Below are 20,526 nucleotides of genomic sequence, written 5' to 3'. Positions count from 1 at the left end.
ACGACTCCGAGTACTGACTCGACGCCGTCAGATGCCAGCGCAACTACTCCAAACACTGATCCAAAAAAATCTCCCACTACTCCCAGCTCTCCAACCACAGGAAGTACAAGCCCCAACTCACCTTCCACCGGTAGCAATGGTTCGAAAGGAAGCGGTACTGGCGGGACTGGAAGTGACACTGGGACCGGGACCGGAAGTGAAACGGGCGATACGGGTCAGGGTGATGGAGCAGGCGGTCAAGGAAGTGGGAGTGAGCATACTCCAATCACTTTCTTGCCAAGTCCAACTTCCGCTCCAACCTCGACGTCGAGCACGTCTGCACCACTACAGACGTCCACCGGCCTGCCTTTGCCCAACATGACTTCGTCCTCTACCTTTGCTCCATCATCCACCTCGACATCCATGACTCAAATGCCCAATATGACGGCCACTTCGAGCATCCCAAGCTTGAGCACCAGCTACGCTACCGTTTCGAGCACGAGCGATGGGAATGTAGTCCTCGTTACGCAGACTTCGGTCGCCACGGCTGGCGCTCTGCCTCCAACCGGAGGTGGCTCCGTAAGTAGGATTGGCGGCGCTAAGGTTTGAGCTGTTGCTGATTGGTTGGCTGGTCTGCTATTGTTCGATCGTTAAGGAAATCAATGTGAGTCTAGGCGGGGCGAGCTACAAAGTCGGTCGACCCGAAGCTGACGATGAGGGGCCAATCTCACTAAGCTCGGAGCCATCATCGGCGGTATCGCGGGTGGTATTGCTGGCTTGATACTGCTGAGTGAGTCCCTTGGTCGATGTCGCATGCCTTCCTCGAACTCGATCAGCTCATCCATGCTCGAGTTTTGCCTTCCAGCCTATCTGATATTGCTACCTGTCCGGAGGCGTGCGCGAAAGCAACGCGAGGTGCGCCATCAAACTAACGTCCTGTCGGTCCATTTGAGATCCGTGATTTACGCGCTTGCCTGCTTTTTCAGGTCGAATGGCTCGCCTTCGAGGCCGATCACAAGCCGACAGACAATTCGGCCGAAGCCCTGTTTGGCAGGCCTGCCACGAACGCTGGGCTTTCTGCTGATGAAGATCTTAGCCAAGTGGAAATGAAAAATCTGGGAAGCGATGACAATGTGGTGCAGTATGGGCACAGCGATGCCCACGGCTCCGACGCGTACGGTCCGAACCTTGCTGGACAAGGTCTGTCTCATATGCGATCGATGGATAGTCACATGTACCCTCACAACGGGGCACGGAGCGTGCCGGGGTGGTCTGCTCACGGTGACGAGCAGGTAGCTCCTGATCCTCAACAATACGGATACGACCCGACGTATGGCGGATACGACGCTTATGGAGGCTACTATGATGCTGGACAGCAACCACCTCCTGCATCGTACGACGCGCATGGTCCAGGTTACGAAGTGATGATGCCCCCGTCACAAGAGTATGGAGGGAATAGCCTTTCAGCGCACAGTTCGCCCGCTACTGGACCTGTACATGTCACGGGGCCCGGTGGGCTGGGCTATAGCACATCGGTGAATGCACGCTCCGGCGCCGGTGGGCATTCGCTGAGCAACTCGATCAGTATGAGAAGCATGTCGAATCAACCTCATGCTCAGGCCTACTCGAACGACATGCCAATGATGGAGCACAGCAATAGCAGCGCAGCACATTTGGCTCGTCAAGCATCGGCAGGCACAGCTTATTCTTATCCGAGCGATCATCAGCACAACGCAAGACCGCCCATGCCTCAGCGATCAGGCACTACACTCAACGTCGTGCAGCCTGCTGGAGGACACTATGGGCCGCATCATGGTGGAGAGCTCTCTCGCACCGGTACGCCCGACGATACGGCCCTCGAACCACCAAGAGGCCCGCTTCACGTCGTCAACAATGGCGAGTAAGCCGCCAGCAGCCAACCCTTTTCCCCCCTGCTGCGACGCGGTGCTCCTTCGCGCTCTCTGACTTTCCAATTTGGAAAGAGAGATCCCATCACGTGCTCCGCCTTGATTTGAGAGCACACTTTGAGCGAGACAGCTTTGCCAGAGCAACAATGTATATAAATCGCCTGCGCGTGAGAGGTACACGTATCTGCTTGCTGAGATGGGAGGCTACCAACTTAGCGTGTGTGTGTCTTGCTTGCATGCAGTCGGAATGAAGCGCAGGAGAGATATCACGGCTTGATTTTGGCAAGCACAATCAAGGGGTATTCTCGTTGCGTTCCTTTCAATCTCCCCATGTATCTCCCTGGAGATCGAAAGTAGCCTTCAAGAGTTCCCTGAACTCCTTCGCTTGCAGATCCCTGAGCTCGTCTAGCCTCTTTGCTCCACAGACCGTTCCTGCGCCCTTGGTGATGCTCTCTACAGCATCGACAAAGCTCTGTGCACCTTTTGAGCCTCCATGAACGGAATGAAGAGCGGGATGAGAGATCTGCCGGATCCACCACTTGGAGTTCCAGAAATCTCCTTCGCGACGATGATGGATGGAGTGCAGCAAGTCCGAAGTGGCATCGCCCTCATCTGCTTGAGCGATCTGCGGCAATCAAAGTCAGCCTCGTGTTCAAGTAGCAGAGATGATACGCCGTGAGAGTGCGCGCTTGGCGGCAAGCACACCTCTTCTTGCCGTCGACTTGCCGAGCGTGAACTCTTCACCTTGGCCTTGCATCCACCTCTGGGTTGCAGCGAAACTCACCTCATGCGCCTCTGGATCGTCATTGAGCGAGTACAGAAGCGCCCTGGCAGAGGGAGGAGCTTGAAATTTCTTGACCCATTGCTCAATCTCTCTGGTCAAAGATCGGTTGTAGACGTTCTTGCCGTACCGCAGAGGAGGTTTGGAGGCGCTTCCCGAAGCCACGCGATCGGCCAGAACAGCCAGATTGGGGGGCAGAGCGAGTGTCATTCTGCGGAGCGGTTCGGCGTTCCTTTGAAGGGAGTTGCATCTGTCGACTTGAGGCGAGATCCACATTCGAGATTGCGATGGTGGCAAAGCAGACCGATGCAGCCATGGTAACGCCCCTTGGAGACTTGATTTGAATCAATGAACAAGTCCGCACAGCCTCCCATGTGGAGGTCACGTGTTCGTCCCCACAGACCTGTTGCGTGCAAGCCTCACGTCGGCTCCGTTGCCTGCCGAGCTCAACGGAATCGCGTCTTTCGCATGCATGGCCGCGCCAAACAATCAGTGAATTCAGGATTAAGACTCCTCACGACTCACGACTCGCGCGACCTGCTGAGCCTGAAGTTGGTTGCTCCCGCATCCACGACGTAGCCCGCGCCCGCCTCTCCTCGTCTTCCTTTCGTCCGTCTCCTCACTCACAAGTTCCGTCTCGACTTCACATCCTCACGCTCACGGACTGTACGCATACAATGAAGATTGCTTTTGCGAGATGCCACTCATCGGTGTTGCCGGTACTCGTCAGGCCGGGCATGCCTGTCTTGACCCGAGCACCCTCTAGACCTTGTCCGATCAGTCTTCAGCCATTCTCTTCCTCATCCGTCTTTCGGAAGGCATCTTCGTGGGGCAATGATTCTGGCGCGCTCAAGCCTAGCCCTGTTCGACGAGAGCCCGACAACGCCACAAGTGCCCAGTCCAACACCTCGCCCAGTTCCGCACCCTTTCTCTCGTCTACTCTTTCCGCATCTCCCGCTCCTTCTGCGTCCAGCTCTCTTCAAATCCCTTCAGTGTCCTTTGCTTCCAATCAAACAAGCGTCACATGGTCTTCCGGCGTCACTTCTCGTTTCCATCATCTGTGGCTACGGGACCACTGCAGGTGTGCAACGTGCTACCATCCCAAGACCAAGCAGAGGTTGTTGGACACCTTTGCCATTCCTCAAGACGTGACGCCATCATTCGTCGAAAGCACCATGGAAGGCTTGCTGGTCACTTGGCCCGGTCTGGGTGGCCCTGTCTCGAGTGGGGCGCCGTCACAGGGAGCCGACACGACTCACGAGCATGGTGCTTCAGATGGGAGTGTGCCCAGCACCACGACCGAGACGGCATCCACGGGAATCGAGCATCAATCTCTTTACCCTTGGTCCTGGCTTCGTGCCAACTCCTACGCTCCGGTGCTAAGCTCCAACATGTCCTCTTTGGATGGGGCTGGGGATCTGCAGTCCGACGACCTTGGCATGGAGAGGCGAGGCAAGGTGTTGTGGGGAAGGGGAATAGCATCTAATCCACCCACTGTTCAGCATCAAGAGCTGGCTAGCGAGAGAGGTGTAGCAAAGTGGCTTAGCAAGCTGGTGAGTGCTGAAAGGTTGAGGCGACCTACCGGGCTACTGATGCTCACGCACGCTTGCGACGCAGGATGCATACGGCTTCTGCTTCATCGCCGGCGTGCCAGTGACCCCCGAAGCTACTCAAGAGCTGATCGAAAAGATTGCATTCATCCGCCCGACGCACTATGGCGGTTTTTGGGACTTCACCTCTAATTTGGCCCACGGAGACACCGCATACACCTCCATCGCGTTGGGGGCGCACACCGATACGACCTACTTTACGGACCCGTGCGGTCTGCAGCTCTTCCACCTACTGGAGCACTCAGCAAGCGAGGATGGCACTCCAGCAAAAGGGGGAGAAAGTCTGTTGGTGGATGGCTTTCTGGCTGCCAAGGTGCTCAGGGATGTTCACCCCGAAGCTTACAGGATCTTGAGCGAGACGAGAATATCTACCCACTCGGCTGGCGATGAGGACACTTTCATTCGACCTATGCACCCTAGAGGCTATCCTATCTTGGAACATGACGACCGGACGGGCGAGCTGCTATTGGTGCGACAGAATAACGATGATCGATCGACACTCAAATTGAGGGAAGAAGAGGTCATGCCCTTCTATGACGCTCTGCGAAAGTGAGTTTGGAGCACGGTAGCTCGGAAATCTGTCGTCTATGAGATGTTCACGTTCCACTGCCTGGCCTCGCTACCTTGCTTGGCAGATGGAACGAAATTCTCACCTCGACGGACGGCGAGTACTGGCAACAGCTGGTACCTGGCACGGCGCTTTGTGAGTTGGAAGAAGGATGCTCAGGGCTGTACCTCGTCGAATCACTTCGGCGCATCACTTTCGATTCAGAAGAGCTCACGCTGCCCAGCACTCCTGATTTGCTGGATATCAGCCATAGCCAACCAGCGCGTGCTGCATGGCCGATCAGCTTTCACAGGCAAGCGAAGAATGTGCGGAGCTTACTTGGCGCAGGACGATGTGAGAAGCAGGACGGATGTGCTGCTGAGGAGATATCCGGATGTGGTCCACGACGGACCACGCGTGCCATTCGCGCCGTCTGGAGGCGCGCAGGGGGGGAGATTTGCAAGGGGCGTTTGGGATGATGGATTGTAGGTCGCTGTCAGACGAACAGAAATTCAAGCGGCTACCCTTCGTTCTTGCACCGACTGCGCTAGAGCTGAGCAAGTGGACTTCACCAAGCCTAAGTTCTGAGGTCATGGTGGTAAGTACTTGACCCTGTCCAAGAAAATTTTGCTGACGGAGATCGCTTCGTGAAACGGATAGCGTGCACCATGCAATATATGGACAAAGACGGTTTCGATGCTGCTTCTGCTGTTCATTTCCACGTCGAAAGACCGATATAGGTGTGTAGCCGCGTTTCGTTCACGATTGTGCAGGATGGTTGACGTTTGGTCCCTTTGAGTTGATGTGGGAGAGTACATCACACTTTGCTGGCTTGTATGTTGGTGCTCATCTAGCGATCGCAGGAGTGCGACTCGGCATCAAAGTCTTAATGCTGCTGACTAGCAGCGGCACAGGAGAAGCCCTGAGACCTCTCAACAGCATGGCAGGCATGGGCAGATATGCACCCAAGGTGCAAGAGTGCGCCAATATGGAAGATTGATTTTCCTTCTACAGTAGGCCTGCTAGTGAAGGTTGTCATCAACCTGTCTGGATGGGCCTTTTTGAACACGTCAAACTGTGGTTGGGCAAAATCCCTTTGTGACACTTGGGATGCCAAGTGGCCAGGTGTCCCGCTGCTGATGCAGGGAGGGTAGGAGTATCAAGGTTGCAGCGCACTGCTCCATCATCCCACTTACTTGGGGTTTGCTGTGCCTTGATGCCAATCAGGGTGTAAGCTGCATCTTTATCTGTCCTATCTCCTATGCCAGTGCCCAGGAATTGCTGTGCTAACAAGGCCACAAATCAGGATTGGTTGGATGAAGATGAAGCCAGGGGATGGAGGTAAAGCAGTTGGTCACCATCAAAGGTGCTCGACTGGATGCTTGGGCCCAAGACTATTCTTGGTACCTCTCAGCTTTGGCCTACCCCACATTCATACCATCCTTGTCCCAAAGATGACACCATTCATCTTGCCATCAGCTGCCACTTCAGCAAGTAGCCTTGGTGCATGGACATGCAGTGCTTGCTGCAGAAATGGGAACATCAGCCTGAAAGAGACACATGAATGAGTGCTACCCTTCCAAATTGTTGGGCCATTTAAGGGAGAGAATTGGGCATTGAAAGCCATGACTATTGTCGCATCAAGAGGATGGACTGAAACAAAAGAAAGGCATGAAGGTAATCAGGGGCTTATGCATAGCCTAGATCAAGGGCTTGGGAACAAGAGTAAGGGTTGGAACTTTTGGAAGACAAATATGCCTGACCTGCAAGGGGCTTGTCCCTGCATATTCTACTCACGTGAAATTTGGAGCCAGAAGCTGGCAAGGCTGAAGTTCTCAGCCCAAGATTTCCACCCAAGTGCAGCTCTTGAGGCTTGTCTTCTCTGAACAAAGCCTCTCTGTGAAGGGTAGCTCACTTTTCAGCTCCAGGGACCTAAAATGGCGGCAAAGCGGGCGTCAGATCTGCGTGCGCGACGATGAGCAAACACAACAAATCCCTAGCACAGACGACGTACCCGAGCGATGTCCTAATCTGTAAAGTTCGATCTAACCGTGATGCCAGCGTCGATCGAAACGTGGCTAGCAAGGCCGAGAATCATGACGTGCATGCGCACATGTACTTGTGTCTTCTGAGAGTGAAGCAGCGCCTCCACCACGTCGTCGTCCACAAGTCGCGCTGCTTCCGCGGGCGGGAGCTCTGCCATGTTGGAGCGAGGCAAGACAGCTCTCTCCGAATTCTCGAGGTCGATCAGTGGCATATCTGAGTTGCTGATCGCGTCGTGAAGATTGGCGGTGCGATCCAAGGCGTCCGACTCGTCAAGACCCAGCAGCTCTTGCAAAAGCTGCTCAGCACAACCTGCTTCGATGAAAGCGCTAACTGTCTGCGCATGCCAAGGATGGAACACGAGACTCTCACCGAGCCTTGACTGAAAGACAGGCGCATTGTCGGCCCCCGAAAAGTAATCGACGTATGCACTCAATGAAGGCACCGCGTAACCGCCGGGTCCCTCGATGGGCAGGTCCCAGATTTGCGTAATTGCGCGCGCAGTGAGGTGATAAAAGTAGACGTGCTGCATTCCTTTCGCTGCAGCGATGTCTTTTGGAAGCTTGATCGAAGGATCGGGCACGAAGACTACCATTTTGCGGTACTCGCCTGCTTCATTCGGCACCATCCATTTTTCAACCGATGGCATCCTATCTGGAAGATTGTATACGGCTTGTTTGGACTTGCACAGCCATGCCAGGGCACCAAGCAGCTCTGGTGGAGATCCAGGCATTGCCCAATTGTACGAGCGTGTTATTCGGCTGACCAATTTTTCCCCTGGGTCCCACCTCTGGATTTGCGCTTTATATGAGTCAGCAGCTCGTTCGTCATGATGCGCCTGTCGCTGGGGCCGAGAATGCTGTTGCCGGTCGAGATCGGATCTTGACGAGTCTAGAGACCTGTCGCTCAGCCGTTCGAGATCACCGTCCGCGGCATCTCTGCGCAGTGGCGTGGACGCAAATGTACTCTCGCCGAAGCCACCCAAAGGCGACTGAATCTGAGGCCGGTGCATCGGTGTCGTTTGGCCATTGTGAGGGAGAGCTGGTCGTTCGTACTGGCGGATGCCGGCCTCTTGGGGTCGCACGGGGAGATTGCGATCATTACCGCGTGCCGAATACCTCTGGACAGGATGATGAGGCCGTGGCGCCCAGGGCGCTGCTGGATCATGCGCATCCCAGCTCTTCGGGGCCACAGGTGGCATCGCGTACTGCGACGTCGCGCCTCCGTTGGCGGTGGGATGCGCGTACTGCCTAGCGCCATCGTCCAAGGCAGGATGAGAATGTGCATTGGCAAAGGTGTCAGACCTCGTCGGTCGATCCGGTCGCGCTGACAAACCGTTGACCGGTGCGTCGTGGCCCGGAGATAGAGGTGGTGGAGGCGGCTGGTATGGAGGCGGCGCAGTGGGGCTCGCAGGACTCTCTGTTGGCGGGAGAAGCCTGTTATCAGCGTCTGCTGCGCCGGGCGTGGAGGCCCTTTGCAGACCTCGCTTCCGTACGTCGCCAGACTCAGGACTGGGCGGGAAAGTGACACCAGCTTTTTGAGGTTGGCGCTGTGGTGCTTCAGACTGTTGGGTAGGCTCGCCTGGGCGCTTCAGGGCGGACTTCAGCACAGTGCGAGACGGCCCGGCAAGGGCGCCGGTATTGGCAGCGGGCCCGAGTGCAGGCGCAGGCGCGAGCGTGGGCTGTGCAGTCTGAGCAACAGCACTTGCAGGTGGGGCGGGCTGGACGGGAAGACTGGCTGCGCCACTATCCTGCGCAAGCGCAGGGGCTCTCCACTTCGCCGGACCTAAAGGTGGCACCACAGTATCAGGAAAAGATGTTGAGTTGCCAAGAGGTGTGCGATTCGTCGACGTGCCCAAGGTAGGTATACCTTGCGGTTGAGGACCTGCTGCGGCGCGATCCGAGGGTGTCGAGCTGACCAGATCGCTAGCCTGCCTTGACGTGGCTGCGACAGGCGGCCTAGTCGCGATTGCGCTCGCCTATTTGCGACAAAGGCAGATAATCTCCGGGTGAGTACGATGCCATTCTGTCTCAAGTCAGACCAGACGGTGACTCACACTGGCATTGCGCGGCGCAGTAGCGGGTGGCTCTGGGAAAATAGCTGAAAAGGCTTTCATGGGCGCTGGCTGAGGTTGGATGGACTGTGTACGCGGACGTGAGTGTTGAGTGAGTGCTGAGAGCGACGTCCAGCTGCATTGACCTGCAGTCATTTGCTCACCATATCAACGACACCTCGCTTCTCGGTTTTGTGCGCACCCTTCCATGAGCCTTTGTCGGGGCGCTTCTCTTGGCTGATACCCGGAAGGCGCGTTGCGCGATCTTCAGTCCGTCCAGGTGGCGGCGCGGTAGCTTTGAATGTCGGGCGAGGTGCCGCGTTGGCAGTCCCAGACGGTAAGGCAGAAGTTGTAGCTGCTGAGTTCTTGCTGGCCAAGGGTTGATTCATTCTCGGGGGAGCGGAGACTTGCGGCTTCACATGGCCCCCGCCGTTGGCTAGACTTGTGTTTGCAGCAGTAGGTGCGGATGCAGCAGCAGTCTTGCGCTTCGCGATGGCGGCTTCGCGATCAGCCTTTTCTTGTGCCCCTGCGTCCGCATTTCCGTAGGGTACGCTCAAAGCCTGATTTTTGAGCCGTTGCTTCGCCAAACTGTCCTTCTTTACCTTTTGAAGGCGGCGCTTTTCGGCTTCCTGCTCTAGCTGCTTCTTCTGTGCCGCTCTTGCTTTTGAATCCTCGCGCTGCCAGTGCCGTTCCCAAAAGACATCAACACGCCAATCGCGCCTACATTTCCGACGAGCTGCACGTCGAGTGGCGGGGTCGGGGCTCTCTAACTCCTCATCTGTGGCATTTGGGATATGGTGCTCATCGGGGCCTATGGGATCGCCATCTTCATCGCGAGGCAATGGTGGAAGATCCGGAGGTCTAGGGCCAGCCTTAGCCCAGAATTCGTCAATGTCGCTCCCCGCAATATTTCCCTCTGGCTCCCAGGTGTTGCTCTCGTGTCCGAAAGCCTGCGTGGCAGGAAGGACGCGTGGCGGAACCGGAGCATACGACAAACTTGAGTAACGATCATGCGCGCATACGCCTGAAGGGTGTCCAGACCGCACGTACCTTTTTGGTCCACTGCATACGATACTGAATCCAACCTGTCCTGGGACGCCTGCGCCACCTGAGAATACGTTCCGTCTCATATGAACCATCCGGTGTCGTGCCTTTAGTAGGGTCAGGCAATGGCTTCTTCCACTGCTCCCGCTCTGACTTTGTCCATCTGGTCAGCTGTTGCTCGTGATCGGATTCGGCAGTGCTGCCACCGGAGTCGGACGGTGGAGGCGAGAGTTCTTCGTTATCGCTGTTGTCAGAAAGAGCAATAGGTGCAGGGATCCTCTTCCCTTTACCTGCGTCAAGGACTTCCTCTCTCCCGTTCGACTTTGCGGGTTTATCCTTCTTTTTGTGCGACTTTTCCTTGCCCTTCTTTTGCTCCTTCTGATGATGCTCCTTCTGATGATGCTCCTTCTGATGATGCTCCTTCTCTTCCTTTTTCAGTTTCTTTGCTTCCTTTTTCAATGGGCTTGCGCTGCTCTCAGGTGTCTCAAGTCGCCGCTTCTTGCTGGGACCTGCCTCTGCTGAGACGGTCAGCGGCGCCGGAGGCGCGCTCGGTAGGCTTGAGCCGCACGCAGACATGTCAGTATCACCAGGTGGGGATTTGATGCGAGACGCTAAGCAATGGATTGGAAGGACGATGAAGCGTGTACCAATGCAACGCGAAGATCCTAGGCCGGGTGTTACGAGCCGCCAGTCGTTGGTAGCAGGGTCGTGATGGTGCCAAGCGACAGGCAGGACTGTACTGGCAAGGCAAAAAGCCGGATGCGCGGTGCACTCACGAGTCGCTCACATGCTTTTTCTCAACAGGTCGAATGGTCGAATGCAGTGATGATGGTGGAATGAACCGGAAGGGTAGTGGGGGAACGCTGATGAGCCTTTGTATATGCATCTTCGATTTGAGTTCGGCGCGTCTGGGCTCTCTCATCATCCGTCGTGAATCACCATGTAATCAACATGAAACCTCGACGAACCTCACGCGCCGCGCGCCAATCTCAACGGTCACATGCAGTCACGCCTATGCTGGGCGCGCATACCGCTACACAAACGCGCGGCGGGGTGCGTGACCCACGTGGATGTACCTCGAAGCGCAAGGCCTTGAGAAGGAACGCCTGATGGGATTCTGGATTCACATCATCCCTGTCATCGCTCGATCTTCCGATCGGCATGGACCCGCGATCGCAAGGACGTCTGATCAAAGCGACATTCGAACAAACTCGAGTCGCTCAGAAAGGTCAAACTCGTAGACCCGTGACCCGCCCATAACAAATTGGCTACTTCACGCGGCTGAGTCACTGACTGCATGGTGCGCGCAGTCGTGGCACTTCCATCTTCGTCCCACATCGCGACGCCATAGACCCGCTTGGAGATCTCCACAACGACCCATACCTCCGCCTTTCACATCAGCGTGGGCTCGAATTGCAATGTCAGGCTACCTTCCGCCCAACCTTCTCCGGCTGTTCGTTCCTCGGCCCGAGTTGCCAAAAGCCGTCCCACTGGCTACCGACAAGGATCCCGCACTGCCTCCCAAAGAATCAAAGCGTATCAGACCGCTCGAAGGAGTCGCATCATATCTTGAGCGAGCCAGACAAGATGCAGCTGACAAAGGAGAGGCAACAGAGGGTGCGGAGGATGAGCAGGTATTCACATTGGCCGAGAGCGTAAAGAAGGAACTGAAAAAAGAGTCGAGGCGGAAAAGGCACGAAGAGAACAGAAGGAGAGGAGAGTCAGAATGTGAGCGTAATGATCGTCGTCCGCTTGCTTCTTGCTCGCGCTCTGGCATATTGTGCTCGCGAAATTTGCTGACGTGTTCCTCGCCTCTTTTCAGTTGATCCGGCCAAAGACCCAAATGCGGCCGGGGATCCTTTCACAACCCTGTTCCTTGCCAGACTAGTGAGTCTCATTGATTGGTGGGAGAGCCGGAACTAGTATTGACTCTTGTCGACTCTCTCTGTACAGCCTTACGACCTTACAGAAAGGGACCTTGCCCGAGAATTTGACGCATATGGACCCATCGAGAAGATCAGGATAGTCAAGGACAAGGAGGGAAAACCGCGGGGGTATGCCTTTATCGTCTACGAGCGCGAGAGAGACATGAGGAGTTAGTAATCATGCGTGCATACTGCTAGCATACGTCTCTCAGTCGAAGAAGCTCGGTCATGCGCCAGTCGATTAGCTGACCGCATCATTTTTGTACCTTCACCTCTTCAAATGCCTTCATCACATTAGCCGCATACAAGGAAGCGGAAGGCATGAAGCTCAATGGCAGGAGGATAATGGTGGATGTAGAGCGCGGACGGACAGTGAAGGACTGGAAACCGATGAGATTGGGTGGCGGCCTTGGTGGCTCTTCGAGAAAGAAGAAAGAGCCTCAAGCAGTAGTCGAAGCACCTGCATTTGGCGGCGGCTGTGAGTTTGCACACTCCGAAGCAAAAGCGTCTGACGGATTCGCTGACACCTCCTGGCGCTCATGTGTCTCATCGTTCCTGCTCTGCGATACGCACAGTTGGGATGCGAGGGGGCTTCGGAGGGAGAGGCGGATTCAGAGGAGGCTTTGGAGGACGCGGCGGCGGCTTCGGAGGACCTCCAAGAGGCGGCTTTGCACCACGAGGAGGGTTCGCACCTCGCGGTGGATTTGGAGGTGGAGGATTTGGAGGACCGCCCGGCGGAGGATATGGAGGCGCTCCTTCAGGACCAGGAGGCGGGTTCGGTGGTCCACCGCGGGGGGGATTCGGTGGTCCGCCCGGTAGGGGAGGTTACGGAGGCGGGTGAGTTGAAGTCCAGTAGTAAATGCCTCTCTTGCGTATCATTGCTGACGTTCAATTTACTCGGGACTCCTCTTTGTCTTTGAAGCCCTCCCGGTGGGGGCTATGGCGGTCCTCCGATGGGCAGTGGTGGTGGAGGCGGCTACGACTATGGCCCGCCAGCCAAACGTGGCAGGTATTGAGCACACGAACAGATCTCGGAACAGACATTTCATTGGAAGCCTGCAAGGGCATCTTACACAATGTCCACCATCTTCGATGTTTGCTCAAGCCGTGTGGCGGGGCAGTGATGGCATGCGCCTTGAGAGCGGATGTGTAGCGTATGCTGGCAGGTTTTGCCCCATTAAGGTCTGGCAGACACGGACGAATCACGCTCAGCAGGCGATGTGGTGCCCTCGAGCACATGCGAGGAGATACTTTCTGACGGCTATCGTGAACAGTAGCTGCTCCCATCAATTTCGTTCGCCGCTGACCCAGCGATGGGCGTGTTGCTTCACAAAGGTCTCCCACTCCCAAGCATTCTCGCTAGCCGGGTCGCCCCTCCACACGTATGTGTGCGCTATAGTCATCGTCCCTATCGTTGGCACACTTTCAGCCCCCTGTGCGGAGCCCTTTCTCACATTCCTCAGAGCTTCTCGATGCTGCGCGATGAGTGGTATGACTCTCTCGGGAGTCAGATGCTCGAACAGAGTCGGCAAGGATTCCAGAAGTCGCTCGTCATTGGCTTGAGGGTTTCCCAGGTCTATAAGCTCCACAGCCGTCCTCGCGTACTCGTCTCCCTCAAAAGTGTCCAGTGCTAGTACATCGGCAGCGCTGAGGCCCTTGACCAAGACGCCCCTGGTGTAGCTGTGCGAGTTCCTGTCGCTTTTGGCGAGCAGGTCTGGTAAGTCGGGCAAAGACACTAGGGCTGGGTACTCGGCATGATGCACCCTTTGAGCCGTGTAGCCGGGAAGTATGGCGAGGGAAACGGGCAGGTCACACGCGCGACCTATGATCCGTCTCAGCACAGCGGGATGGACTGGTCGCAACAGACGTGAGAAGAGGTAAACACGGGAGGCCAATGCAGACAGACTCGAAGCGGAGCGTCGTCACTCACTCAGTGTGCCGTAGAAGAACGCATCGTGTTTGCCATCCAGTGGAGGCTGCTGAGCTGACCGGTCCACCAGTGCTCGAAGAGCCGCCATCTCAGCCTGCTGGTAGCAATGCGAGGATCGCGTGAGTGGTATCTCAGTCTTGCCCAGCAACTTGCAAAGCACGCGGACGCGGATTGCCAGGGACGATGGTAGTGTGGATGGGCAAAGGCAAGGTCATCATTCATCTACGTTTAGAGTCAGAATTTGGACGCAAGGCGCGCAGCGAGTCCGACTCACGAGTGGAGGCACGCAGCTCGTCAAGGAGCGCGTGTGCACATTCAGATTCAAGATTGAACGCCAGCTACCTGTGCAGTCACGAGTCGAAGTTCTGGTGCGTGCCCCTCGCACGGACTCTGCTCTCAGCAACCATCACACCCTTGCATGATAATGAGGTATGCAGCTCCCAGTCTACATTCATACCAACATCTGAAGGGCCCTTTATGGCCAGGCTCAACGCTCATCAACACGTCCAGCCCTTGCGGGCATGCCTTCGAGTCACCTCAGCAGCGAGCCACGCTTCAGAGTTCACCTGAGCTTGTTGAGTGGGCCACCCAAGGTCGACACCGACACACAGAGCTCAGAGGTACTCTCCCCAGTGAATCACGACGTGCTATCGAGAACAGCGCTACTGTTGCATCCGTTTCGTGCTCGAAGGTGCCCGAAAGGTGCGCAAAGGCAGCCTTCCGACCTCAGTCCCCTCGAGGAGGCCAAGAAGGCTGAACCTTCACACGAAGGCGAGGAGGCACAAAGAGGCTTCAGAGGAAGTGTTTTGCGCATTGAGGCTGTCGATCGTGTGCTGTCCCGTGAGGACGTCACCTCTAGAGAGGCGAGCATGGCATCGGCCGAAGCGTCCACGTCTGCAAGTACTGTCTCCGCAGGCGCATCTGCTCAAGGTCAGCATACACCACCTAGAAACGTTCCTGCGCCATTCTCGGTGGCCGAACTGTGTAGCCCTCACCCGTCTTCTTCACCTCCTGCCTCACCGCGTACCGTCGCCGAGAAGAGCGGGCCGCTTGCACGCTGGGAATGGCAAGGCTCGTTTGGAGGAGAGGACAAGGAGGCGAAGAGAAGGGTGCTCGGTGCAAATGCGAAGGGAGACAGCACTCGAGCATTGGAGATACGAGGATCGGAGGAAGTCGCTTTCGGTCTGGTGCACCTATTTCGTCCACAGTCCTCCAGCGAATCCGGCCTTTTGAATGCAAACGGCCCAGGAACCCCTACTCGAATGACCAATGCGGGCGCGAGTGACCTTGCAAAAGAAGACGCGCCGTCTACGACAGTGCTGACTGACGACAATGAGGAAGATGCAGGTACAATTTTGGCTGTTCTTGGCGTGCCTGCTTATATGCACGCAGCCGACTTCCTGGCCTTTGTCGAAGCCGCTGTTGAGGTCTTTGAGCATGTCCGGATTCTTCGGTGGGTCGATCCGAATCGCCGTCGCTGGGACACCCCTTCTCATAGCGAGCTGACTTCTTGCGGTCCTTCCGTCATCAGGGAGTCCTCTCCTGGACGCTGCTTGATCCTCATCAAATTTCGGGATGCCTTGGACGCTGAATTCTTCTACAAGGAATTGTGAGTTCCCTTTCCGACTGCTTCTCGCACGTATATGTACTCAGGCCTCCATGCTGGGTCTTTTGAAACAGCAATGGAGCACCATTTAACGCGATGCACGTGAGCAATCTGGCATATCTTAGATACGCTCCTCATTCATCTTGCGTTGAGTCTGACCAAAACTTCTGCTGCCTGCAGCCCAACGATCTCTGTCGCGTGGTGTATGTGACAGCCGTGACCATCAGTGCTGGGTTTGGTCAGCCCATGCTTGCGCTCGCCAACACGGATCCCTGGCCTCTACCAATCCGCCGTCCAGCCGGCGCTAGCGAGTACTCAGAGTACGAGCTCCCCACTTGTCCAGTATGCCTAGACCGCATGGACAGCAGCGTCACAGGATTGATGACAGTGACATGCCAGCATTCGTTTCATTGTGCTTGTCTCGGCAGATGGGAAGACTCAAGGTGCGTCCGATGTCGAGGCCACGGAGCATTCGATCCCGCTGATCCGCCCACCGCGGAGTCACAGGTGCCCTGTGTGCCGGTACACCCAATCGAGACGTCGCGGAGCAGCGGGACAACGAGGCTCGGCTGCTATGGCTCATAGCAGCCTAAGACCCGACGAGGAAGAAGAGGAGGGTGCCGAACAAAGTGCATGCGCTTCTTGTGGCACTCAAGATGATCTTTGGGTCTGGTGAGTCCTGGCGCGGCTGTCAAGAGCCCGGCTTTGCCAAGCTGATGATCCACAATCCTCCATCACCCCACCAGTTTGATATGCGCCGCAGTGGGATGCGGTCGCTACAAAGGCGGTCATGCCCACAGTCACTTCGACTCGACGGCCCATGCCTATTCTCTCGAGGTATGTGTCTTGTCTTCTCACATTTTCCGCTTCTGACCCTTAGTACCCTCTTCAACTTGTCACAACAGCTGGAAACGCAACGCGTATGGTCTTATGTGGAAGACGCCTACGTGCACCGTTTGATCCAGTCCAAAGCGGACGGCAAGCTGGTAGAACTCCCGTCTGTCAGAGGCTCGCAAGCTGGCGCATCTGCTCAAGTCTATGGTACCCACGCTGGCAACGAAAGACTTGAGATGTCCAGCAGACGCGATGAGAACGAGAAGATGGAGGCGATGGGCGCAGAATTCTCGATGCTGCTTACCAGTCAGCTCGATACGCAGCGAAGGTGAGCAAGGCCATGAGCAGAGCATGAGTCGAATGCGGGCTTTCTCACTGACAGCTTCAACATCTGACCGTAGCTACTACGAGGACCAGCTACGCGGCGTGCAATCAAAGCTCTCCGATGCGCTCTCAGCCCTGGACAACGCGCACCTATCGGCGGGGGAGACCTCAACTCAAAGCGCAACGCTACATACGCGGATCGCAGGCCTCGAGAAAGAGCTCGACGCGTCGCGGTCATCTGCGAGCAAGAGCGAGACGAGGATGCAAAAGGCGATAGAGATGGCTCGCAAGCTTGAGAAGGATTTCCAGGCAGAAAAGAGCGTGGGCGAAGGCTTGATGAGGAGGTTGGAGAAGAGCAGAGCCGTGGAAGATCGACTCGGCCACGATGTCGAAGAGCTGAAAAAGCAGAATGCTGACTTGCAAGATCAGATGAGAGACTTGTGAGCTCGTCTCCTGGATTTACGCAAGCATACCGCTGCGTTCCACTGACACTTGCTTTCGACGACGACTTGCCCATCAGGATGTTCTTTGTTTCGGCACGAGACAAGATTGCTGCTGAAGAAAGCAATGGCAACGCCGAGTCCTCTTCTCGCCACGAAGCGGCCGGAGGGGACATCACTGGCATTGCGGAGCCGAAGAAGGCCAAGGCGAAGAAGAAGAAGAAGAAAGCTGCCAGGAACAATGTGAATGCCAATCCAGGACCTCTTGAAGAGGATGCTACAATTCATGCCTCTAGCGCGGCGCGACAAGGAGAGGAAAGCGAAGAGTAGGCATGCGCATCATGCGCCGCTCTCTTCTGCGCTTCTCGCACATGTCTACCAGCACATTTGTATCATACCAGCAAGCTCCAGCGAGCAACGCATTTCTTTGACCAGAATGAAGAAGGCTAGACAAGTGACGCTATGCTATTGAAATGAGTAAGCTGGCAAAGATTGCACGTAAGCAGAATGCCTCGTTCACTCGACGCCCTCGGCAACCTTGAAATCCGAGTCTGTCTTGTCCTTCACCTCTTGAACAGTGACTCCCTCTTGAAGTTCAATGAGGGTCAAGCCTCCCTGCTCTGTGGATCTGTCGACGTCAAAGACGCAAAGATCGGTGATGATCCTAGAGACGCATCGCGAGCCCGTCAAGGGCAATTTGGTCTTGCTGACAATTTTCGATCGGCCATTCTTGTCGCAGTGATCCGTCAAGACGACGACTTTGGTGTGGTCGGGCGAAGATACGAGGTCCATGGCTCCTCCCATGCCCTACAGGATGCGGTGGGAGCGCGTCAACAATCGCTGTCAGGGGGACACCAAGACGCTTCGTGGCGGACTGGCAGCTCACCTTGACGAGTTTGCCTGGAATCATGTAGTTGGCCAGATCACCGTTTGCGCCTACTTGGAGAGCGCCAAGCATGGTAACATCCACATGACCTCCCCTGATCATTCCAAAGCTTTCCGAGCTTTCGAACGTCGCAGCACCTGGCAAAAGCGTAACCGTCTCCTTTCCAGCATTGACCAGATCGCCATCCAATTGTTCCTTGGTCGGGTAAGGTCCCATTCCCAGAATACCATTTTCTGAATGTAGGACCACGTCCACGCCTTCGGGCAAAAAGGAAGGCACGAGAGCTGGCATGCCCACACCCAGGTTCACGTAGTCGCCATGTCGCAACTCCTTGGCCGCTCGAGATGCGATGACCTCTCGCCGTCTTCTTGCTTCCGCCTTCTCGTCAGATGCTGCAGATGAGCCCGAAGAGGTGGAAGAGACGGACGAAGCGGAAGATTTGACCTCGTCACGAATGGTGATCACTTCAATGTCCTTTGGTGCGGTTGCCTTCACAATGCGATTCACAAAGATTGAAGGGAGGTGAATAGTGTTGGGATCCAGTTGGCCGGTTTCGACGATCTCCTCGGCCTTGCGTCGTCATGTCATCGAGAGGTCCGACGGAACGTCGTCAATTCAAGTTTGTCCGCACAGCTTTATCGCGCCGCGTCGTCGTTCATTCGGACTCACCTCGACGATGGTCAGCTTTGCGTTCTTTGCAAACGCTGCGCCAAAGTTGGATGCGGCGTACCTGTCCGGCGCGCGCACAATCGTCGTCCAGCAGATGTCAGCGAAGGGGGCAAGCAAGCATGGCACGCGCCTACACTTCGCTCACCTAAACATGCAGTTGCCCATCTTGTCCGCCTTCCACACGTGCACGAGCGCCACATCGGCGTGGATGGCTTCCTCGAGCACGTAACCCCTGCCATTGAAAGTGCGCGTCTCTCTGGGCTTGGCAAACTCTTTGGGCTTAGGAGGGCTCTTGTCCCCCTCTTGCCTCGGTTCGTAGTAGCTGACCAAGTCTCCCGTTTGCACAGCCGTGCCGAAACCAGTGGGGGTGTAGAAAGCTGGTATACCAAACGCGCCAGCTCTCACCCTCTCCACCATGGTGCCCTGGGGTGTGAGTTGCAATCCCACCTTGCCGGCCAGATAAGCAGCTTCAAAGTACTTGTTGCTACCAATAAAACTGCTAATCATACTCTTGACCTGACCCGTGTGCAACAACTTTCCCAATCCCTTTTCTCCAACCCCCGCATTGTTGCTCACGCAGGTCAGATCCTTGATCGCTGGGTTTTGTGAAATGGCGCCGATGAGAGTGTCGGGCGTACCGCAGAGACCGAAACCGGAAGAGAGGACGATGGAACCGGGTCGAATGTCGCCTACTGCTTGGGCGGCCGATGCGTACACCTTGTCCACTGCGCCGGACTCTGTAGTCGTGGAAGCGAATCGCACAGAGAGCGGAGCAAACAGCTTTGAAATTTTTGAGGCGCTGGGCCCTGCGTTGCGCTGGGCTGCGCAACGTGCAAATTGACGCAACATGACTGTTCGAAGTGTGCGACGCGAATACAAACTCGTCGCAGAGAGCTGTGTGGTGGTCGCCCCTAGCAAATCTTGTCGAGAGAGGGCAACGTGGATGTGTGAGTGAGAACAGGAGCTGGAAGATCTCGAGTGCGCGCGTGTGTGCGTGTGAGGAGCTGGCGTGATGAGCTTGCTGAATGGTATGAGGGGACGAGCGGCACGAGTCAGAGCTTCCCTTGCGGAACGCATCAGAGAGAGGGGGGGGGCGCATACATGAACCCTTCCTCGCTCGCAACGCTCCTCTTTTATGCGTTTCGCACTCAAGGGGCGTGTCCCTTCCCACCCGCCACTCGCTCGCAATCCACTCTCCTCCCTGCTGGTCTTTTCTTCGTCACTCACACTCACGACTGCAAGCCACTCAGAATCCCACTTTTGTCTTGCCCGCTGAATCCCCGCATTCGACGCAAGCCAAGCTTGACACGATAGCCCGGCTGACCTGCTGTTCACTCACACTCAGGCCGCGAGATCAACATGCATCGCAGCGACCCCACGCCACGCACCAGTAGTCGTGAGTATACGCGCTCCAGCAGCGGCTCCACCTCGAATCTCGCGCCGCTATGTGCGGCAGTCACGGCAGGCTAAACTTTGCTCCGCAAACGCGAGTGCTCTTCGCGGCACAGTCCGATCGGACCGGCGCGCCGGGGGCCGCGCGAGGAAATCGTCGGGCTTGTCCGGCCGATCATGGCTTCTTCGCATTGTGCGCATGCATGTATAAACAAACGATGAGGATTGGACAAGGCGACTTGTTCCTGTCATTCCCTCCATCCTGCCGATCTCGCATCGTCCACACGGAAGAGCATAGGTCGATGAAATATCTTCTTATTGAGCAAGTCACATCTTTGCGCTGCCGTCGACGCTGCCCAACGATCGATCGACCTTGCCCCTTCTAACGCGAAGAATTTGCTACAACGCCACGCCACGCATCATCTAGCGTGATGACCATTCCACACGTGCAGGTGCTATGAAACACTGGCAGAACAATGCCTGATGGCGCTCAGCGGAGTACGATTGATTGGGTGAAGCGTTTTGCTAGCAGCTTAGAGCTTTAAAGAGCCTTCTG

The 20,526-nt window shown here is 56.1% G+C and overlaps 8 protein-coding genes across 8 annotated transcripts; 4 read left to right on the top strand and 4 right to left on the bottom strand.

Moving 5' to 3' along the window:
- The first annotated feature begins 915 nt into the window (after positions 1-915).
- IE81DRAFT_20760 (hypothetical protein) lies at positions 916-2,211 on the top strand. Its single transcript, XM_025510945.1, has one exon. The coding sequence runs from the start codon at positions 1,086-1,088 to the stop codon at positions 1,881-1,883; it is 798 nt and encodes a 265-aa protein (XP_025371619.1). The 5' UTR covers positions 916-1,085; the 3' UTR covers positions 1,884-2,211.
- On the bottom strand, positions 2,206-2,877 carry IE81DRAFT_345686 (hypothetical protein; the record flags this gene model as incomplete). Its single annotated transcript, XM_025515948.1, has 2 exons — positions 2,206-2,511; positions 2,671-2,877. The coding sequence occupies 2 exons, from the start codon at positions 2,875-2,877 to the stop codon at positions 2,206-2,208; spliced, it is 513 nt and encodes a 170-aa protein (XP_025371618.1).
- Positions 2,878-3,184: 307 nt separating this feature from the next.
- Positions 3,185-5,513, top strand: IE81DRAFT_321355 (Trimethyllysine dioxygenase). The gene is made up of 4 exons (XM_025513314.1): positions 3,185-4,220; positions 4,285-4,826; positions 4,913-4,980; positions 5,069-5,513. Exons 1-4 carry the CDS (start codon positions 3,405-3,407, stop codon positions 5,311-5,313), a joined length of 1,671 nt encoding a protein of 556 aa, XP_025371617.1. The 5' UTR covers positions 3,185-3,404; the 3' UTR covers positions 5,314-5,513.
- Positions 5,514-6,383: 870 nt separating this feature from the next.
- IE81DRAFT_321352 (hypothetical protein) lies at positions 6,384-10,892 on the bottom strand. The gene is made up of 6 exons (XM_025513313.1): positions 9,971-10,892; positions 9,085-9,870; positions 8,924-9,007; positions 6,839-8,845; positions 6,622-6,756; positions 6,384-6,524 (listed from the first exon to the last, which is right to left on the bottom strand). Exons 1-4 carry the CDS (start codon positions 10,538-10,540, stop codon positions 6,851-6,853), a joined length of 3,435 nt encoding a protein of 1,144 aa, XP_025371616.1. The 5' UTR covers positions 10,541-10,892; the 3' UTR covers positions 6,384-6,524; positions 6,622-6,756; positions 6,839-6,850.
- An 81-nt stretch (positions 10,893-10,973) lies between these two features.
- On the top strand, positions 10,974-12,730 carry IE81DRAFT_351952 (RNA-binding domain-containing protein; the record flags this gene model as incomplete). The annotated part of the gene is made up of 5 exons (XM_025516625.1): positions 10,974-11,692; positions 11,787-11,851; positions 11,918-12,059; positions 12,188-12,367; positions 12,465-12,730. Exons 1-5 carry the CDS (start codon positions 11,383-11,385, stop codon positions 12,728-12,730), a joined length of 963 nt encoding a protein of 320 aa, XP_025371615.1. The 5' UTR covers positions 10,974-11,382.
- Positions 12,731-12,915: 185 nt separating this feature from the next.
- Positions 12,916-14,046, bottom strand: IE81DRAFT_340100 (hypothetical protein). The gene is made up of 2 exons (XM_025515600.1): positions 13,820-14,046; positions 12,916-13,741 (listed from the first exon to the last, which is right to left on the bottom strand). The coding sequence occupies exons 1-2, from the start codon at positions 13,905-13,907 to the stop codon at positions 13,176-13,178; spliced, it is 654 nt and encodes a 217-aa protein (XP_025371614.1). The 5' UTR covers positions 13,908-14,046; the 3' UTR covers positions 12,916-13,175.
- Positions 14,047-14,207: 161 nt separating this feature from the next.
- IE81DRAFT_364964 (hypothetical protein) lies at positions 14,208-17,353 on the top strand (the record flags this gene model as incomplete). The annotated part of the gene is made up of 9 exons (XM_025516901.1): positions 14,208-15,272; positions 15,351-15,428; positions 15,500-15,527; positions 15,606-15,868; positions 15,933-16,097; positions 16,172-16,262; positions 16,331-16,587; positions 16,661-17,023; positions 17,104-17,353. The coding sequence occupies exons 1-9, from the start codon at positions 14,341-14,343 to the stop codon at positions 17,351-17,353; spliced, it is 2,427 nt and encodes an 808-aa protein (XP_025371613.1). The 5' UTR covers positions 14,208-14,340.
- Positions 17,354-17,373: 20 nt separating this feature from the next.
- IE81DRAFT_20420 (putative succinyl-CoA:3-ketoacid-coenzyme A transferase mitochondrial precursor) lies at positions 17,374-19,861 on the bottom strand. The gene is made up of 6 exons (XM_025510909.1): positions 19,806-19,861; positions 18,724-19,599; positions 18,579-18,639; positions 18,417-18,479; positions 17,910-18,263; positions 17,374-17,830 (listed from the first exon to the last, which is right to left on the bottom strand). The coding sequence occupies exons 2-6, from the start codon at positions 19,425-19,427 to the stop codon at positions 17,540-17,542; spliced, it is 1,473 nt and encodes a 490-aa protein (XP_025371612.1). The 5' UTR covers positions 19,428-19,599; positions 19,806-19,861; the 3' UTR covers positions 17,374-17,539.
- Positions 19,862-20,526: the final 665 nt, after the last annotated feature.

Source organism: Ceraceosorus guamensis (genome assembly GCF_003144195.1).
Source record: "Ceraceosorus guamensis strain MCA 4658 unplaced genomic scaffold IE81scaffold_11, whole genome shotgun sequence".
NCBI classification, from domain to species: domain Eukaryota; kingdom Fungi; phylum Basidiomycota; class Exobasidiomycetes; order Ceraceosorales; family Ceraceosoraceae; genus Ceraceosorus; species Ceraceosorus guamensis.
The sequence above is the reverse complement of the archived record's forward strand: the minus strand, read 5'-3'. Positions and strand labels throughout refer to the sequence as shown.